This window comes from Chelon labrosus (assembly GCF_963514085.1).
Source record: "Chelon labrosus genome assembly, chromosome: 5".
In the NCBI taxonomy this organism is placed as follows: domain Eukaryota; kingdom Metazoa; phylum Chordata; class Actinopteri; order Mugiliformes; family Mugilidae; genus Chelon; species Chelon labrosus.
In genome coordinates this window covers 17,293,779-17,299,408 of record NC_140341.1, presented here as the reverse complement: position 1 = coordinate 17,299,408, position 5,630 = coordinate 17,293,779, and the positions used below count along the sequence as shown (strand labels likewise).

The following is a 5,630-nucleotide window of genomic DNA, read 5'->3' as shown; positions in this document are numbered from 1 at the left end:
GCCTCTATGCTCAGCCTGTATTTATTATTATTATTATAAAATGGACAATTGAACTGGGTCCTGATGTTTTATCGCTTAAAGAAGTCTCAGTCATCCAGGTCATGGTATATTCAAAAAAAGTGTTTAAAAAAGGCAACTGGACTGTAGAGTTTTTTTTGCGAAGACGAGTAGTAATTCAGTTCTAGAAGACTGGTCGGAAGTTTGAGGTTTAAATAGGAAACTTCGGCTGAGACTTGCTTGTTGTGTAAACAACCAGAAACCAGTTCTGCTAATTTCCATTTCCTTGGTGTTTAAATCATGCACACTTCCTGTTTTTGTCTCACTTCAATTTTGCTTCAGACTATATCCAAATCTCCCTACTTTAAATTCTTCTGTAAAAACTACAACTTACATTAAGTATAAGGTAAATACCCTTATTATATGTGTGAACTGTGTTTCATACATATTTCAAACGTACTTTATGTACTGCTGACTGCAGTGCAGAAACTGAACTTTACTCTGAAAGCAAAATAATAAAAAAATCTGGTATAGTTGCCAAGTTGGAGAGGACTCAAGATTTTACCCGCCTTGTATGCAAAGTCACTAGTAAAAAAATTCGCGCCAGGGTGAAGTACCTGGAAGATGCATATCTCAAACGCCTCATAAACCAATTCGTTTTAACAGTATTTGCTAATTTAGAGAAACGTGTTGCATAAATAACATTACAAAAAGCGCATTGGTTCTCAGTTTGCCCTTTTATTTGTCGTAGCAAGCCCACTGTGTTGTGAAAGTATCTGATTGCATTTTACACAGCTTCCAGGACTTTCCGGTGGCGCGGGAAATGAACGGAGTCTGGTCTGCGTGCAGCGGCAGGTCCTGCTTTGTTCACTGCAGAGCTGCTGCACGGTGTGTTTCGTGTGTGTGAGACCATTTCTAAAGTTAAAATGCCCTTCACCCGCTCCAAGGTAAGAAACCTCCGTGTCATTTAAATTTACTCCATCAGCAGCGCTACTTTTTTTTTTTTTTTTAACTTATTAATAGTGAAACATCTAGTTACGGTCACTTGTACAAGTTTAGTTACTGTTTAAAGGTGCTTCTAACGGTTTCCAACGGCTCAAAATGTACTGGTTAGAAACGTTAAAACATGTCGGGAAGACTTTAAAACTTACAAAACGAAACCATACCATGCCATCTGTGTCTGTTTGCAGATGATATTTTAATATTTTAATATTAAACCTACCCAGGTATCTGCATTGGGTAGTTTGGTGCCCAGGGGTGTGTCTCAATACTGCAATCCACCAACAAAACCTTAACTTTAACGAACAAATACATTGATTGATTTAAGTATTTTTATGCAAACGCTAAAAAATAGTTTTTTAGCGTTTAAATTCTTATTATTTGATGGTTTCAAGCTTCAGTGATCGTGGCCTCTCTTAACCTGAACTTTAAATCTTTTTTTTAATGTGTCCTTATAGTTAATTCATCCCCTTTCATAATATGTTTGATGCCAACGTCTTCAATCCACATTTAAGTTTTACTGAGTACAGAGAGAGAAACCTTCCTGCCTGCCTTACACTTACATTTTTGTAAACGTACCTGTTGTCCTTTACAGAAACTGGCCGCCCAGCCTCCGTCCACCAGGATGAGTTTGAGGAGCTTCCGCAGCGTCCCTCTGGTTCCCATGGAAACGTCCTCCTCCTCCTCCGATGACAGCTGCGACAGCTTTGGCTCTGATGGAGGCTTTGCAAATACGGTAACAAATCAAGCTGTTTGGCCCACAGATATTATCCTACTAAGCGGCTCTGACTTAGCTGTACAACTAATGCTTGTGTCTTCGTTTTTTTTTTAGAGGAGCAACTTGAGACAGACGAGGAGGACGCTAGAGAAACCAAAAGATTTCGGGGCTACGTCAGAGGAGGACACGTGCAGCGGGTTTGAGGAGAACGTGATCAGCTGTCGGATAAAAGCCATGGTACATTTTTAGGAAAAGCACAGTCGCAATGTAGTTTGACCTTATCTTAGACGGACTTTGCTCATTCACAAGGGAAACTGCTGGTCAGACAAACCTTCAACTGTAAATTTTATTTTCTTACAGAAAGTAGACGCAGAGTCTCCAAGACGTGGCCGCAGGTCAAACGTCCTGAAGGTTGCCATGACATTCCCCAGCAAGAAGATGGGCAGGAAGAGGCCTGCGTCTGAGCCCCTGCCTCAACCTGAAGTACACAACTCTGGAGATGAGGAGGAGGAGGAGGAGGAGAACTTCATGAGCAAGAGAGACTTGAATATTAAGGAGAACAAGGAAATGGTATGATATGTTTCACTTGTATTAACTCAAAAATGGAGCGTTGTTGGGATCTACCTGTTCATTTATACATTTATTTATTTTCAGCTTGCAAAGCTCATGGCAGAGCTAAACAAAGTACCTGGACTCTTCCCAGGAAGACGGATGGCAATGTCGGCATCAACTACGGTATTATAACCCGAGCATGAATAAATAAATCTGTTGTTTCACGTTCACTGTCTCACATGTCCTTCCTAATGTACTAATTTCAACTATGCACATGTTCAGCCCCGACAGACGCCTCGCCGGTCCACGGGAACCCCAAGAGCTTGCAGAAGAAACCCAGAGCGTTCGTCAAGACCCCACACGCGGTCCCGCACTCTGGTGGACGGACCCCCGAGCCCAACTCCAAAGGAAGAACCCGAGGATAAATTCGGCCTGGTTCGCAAAAGCCGCTACTATGAGGAAGACGACGAGCCTGTAAGTCAAACCGGAGCATCTCCTTTTTACGTGTCAACCGTTTATCATGTTTATCATGCTCTAATTAACTGCGTTCGTTTCATGTGCAGCCCCGCCGCCGTTCATTCAACGGTGCCAAGGCCATCCCTCATGTAGTGCGGCCTGTGGAGGACGTCACGGAGTTAGAGCTGCAGAACATCTGCCACAATGTGCGGGAGAAAGTCTACAACAGCTCCACTGTAGGTGTCTCGTCCACTGTGATGCTGACAACATTTGGACGGCTGCCTTTATCGGTACAGCTCTAACTGAATATTTTTTATTTTGCTTGCTGTCAGGGATCCACTTGTCACCAGTGCCGCCAGAAGACGACCGACACCAAGACCAACTGCCGTAATCCAGAGTGTGTTGGCGTGAGGGGTCAGTTCTGTGGGCCGTGTCTCCGTAACCGCTACGGAGAAGAGGTCCGAGATGCTTTGCTGAATCCGGTGAGTATCTAAACACACCAGATGTGTGTTCTTATTTCGTGATGTGTGCATGGCACAAGTGTGACACATTTCATTTTCATTGTCCCTGGTAGGAGTGGCTGTGCCCGCCATGCAGAGGGATCTGTAACTGCAGCTTCTGTCGCGCCCGGGAAGGTCGCTGTGCCACGGGAGTGTTGGTTTACCTGGCTAAATACCACGGCTATGACAACGTGCACGCCTACCTGAAAAAGTGACTGATTTATTTATTTATTTTTGTGAAATTCAACTTCATTGTCTGCATTTTAAACAGTTTGTTAACATATTATTTTCTTCTCTGCAGCTTGAAAAAGGAAATGGAAGAGGACAGGGAGTGAAGAAGCAGCTGTTCCCGAAGATCCTGAAGCCTGACCGATATGCTCTGTTCTTTTACATGCACAATTGAAATATTGTGTTTGTGGAGCCTTTTAGATCAATATTCCTGTCCATGAAAATGGGCATTGACTGACATCTGGAGACATTTCTCACCAGCTTAAAACATGTTTTGTAGTTCTAAAGCATATGATTTTGCTTCCTGTTCTCAAAAGATCTCAGAACTTTTTCTTACTATTGTTTTGTTTTAGACTAAGGTGGAGCAAAACCGCCCTAAACTGAAATCTAAACTTTTAAGATGACTACTTAGATCCTAAGATGTACATATGTATGCATTGAGTATGTTGCATCATCCCACATCCTGCAAAAAGAAAGCTTGTTTATATGAACTACTGTTATACATTGTTTTAAATGTATTGGTTTTACACTGCCCACTTGGTTAAGAATTGGCTTCCCTGGGCTGCATTTTCTACTTGCAAATGTACAGTATGCTTGTGTTTTTACAAGTTGTTTATGCCATTATTGAAAAAAGAAAAGCATGTCTGCTTTTCCTGGGATGTCCTGTAGAAATGCCCCGCTGCCTGCTGCGAGTGTGGGTGCAGGTGGAAAGGGCATAGACCGAGGTCCACTGCCTCTCACTTCTATACCGAGAGGAGCTGTGATATACTACAGCTCCTGGTTAAATATCCTTCATTAGATAACTGTCACTAATGGTGTGGAAACAATTAGCACACTCTAATGGGAATCTCATACCTGTAAATCATTTTCTCCTGTTAAAGCACATTCTCGCTCTGCTCCAGTCTCTTTGGCTCATTTTCTGCCTTACGCTGTTAAGTAGGAATGGTTGAAGGTGCCACTGAAGTGGCAATAGAGTTATGGCCTGCATTTTCTGCTCAGGAGTGTGATACTCTACACGAAATGACATGGAATTAACCTTTGTGCCGTTCATCTTTGAAATGTTCTTCATTTGACCCGCGGCAGCAAATCCTGTGATTATATGATACTGTTTCTAAATAATCAACAGTTGAGCTTTCTTCTTTACGGTAATGGCAGGTGGAGGTTATCTCACTGCTGCTTGTGTTTATCCGGCTCTGCACTCTCAACATTTGCTGTTGAAGGGAATCTCTGTAATGCTGACGCTGACTTTGTGCTCATTGGGTTAACTGTACATTTTCATTAAAGCGTTAATCACTGCAGAATCATGTCAACAGTTTTCTTTGACCATCACTCCATCCAGAACAGTGGCAGCTGTAATTATAGTGATCGAGACGCGGAGGAGAAATCCTGAATGGTTGTGGTGACTGAAGATGTGAAGGCAGGAGGTTTTATCTTTTCTATTAATGTTAGCTAGGTGCAGTCGGGGCTTATTGTTAGTTTACATTCCTCCACAGAGTAAAACTAACAAAGCTGGCACTATCCTAGAGGGCTGTCACTACTGCTGCACTGCGAGGAGGGCTAGGTTGTCACTCAGCTGCCTGCACAAGCTTGAATGGGTCAGATAATCACCATTTACTACATCACTGTGCTGCATTACAGGCGCTGCACAAATCAAAATAGAAATAAAAATGCGTTAATCGATCCTTTCAAGTGTAAGGGAGGCACATAGTCTGCACACTGCTGTTTCATAATTTTAAATGAATTCATTACATTCAAACACGGCTGAAACCAAGACTAATAATAGAGCACATGTACTAAGACTAAAACAACTGTAACGATTGTTATTAATCATTTTTCTATATTCAGTTAATAGTTTTGGTACAAAAATCAAGGAAGGATGTTGAATTAGTACACGAATCTTAGCAGCACAACGTTTTAGAGGCTTTTAAAGAGTAGTTTGAAGTAAAGGCAGTTTCAGGTTGAGGGGAAATATATCCACAGAGACACCAAGTTCACTTCACCCAGAACATATTCCTGAACCTTGGAATCTGATGACAAACTTTTGTGAATACAGCAGTTACACCAATCAGCCACAACATTAAAATTCTTCAGACCAGGCACCCAAACTCCATACCAATGACACTCCTTGATGGCAGCACACACACAAAAATGGTTTAGGAACAACTCAAAAAACATGAAAA

General features: G+C 42.1%; 1 protein-coding gene across 1 annotated transcript; it reads left to right on the top strand.

Moving 5' to 3' along the window:
* Nucleotides 1-842: 842 nt before the first annotated feature.
* Nucleotides 843-5,363, top strand: cdca7a (cell division cycle associated 7a). The gene is made up of 10 exons (XM_084544101.1): nt 843-944; nt 1,592-1,732; nt 1,829-1,951; nt 2,075-2,284; nt 2,369-2,449; nt 2,549-2,740; nt 2,830-2,958; nt 3,055-3,204; nt 3,297-3,433; nt 3,524-5,363. Exons 1-10 carry the CDS (start codon nt 924-926, stop codon nt 3,555-3,557), a joined length of 1,218 nt encoding a protein of 405 aa, XP_084400227.1. The 5' UTR covers nt 843-923; the 3' UTR covers nt 3,558-5,363.
* The last annotated feature ends 267 nt before the right edge of the window (nt 5,364-5,630 follow it).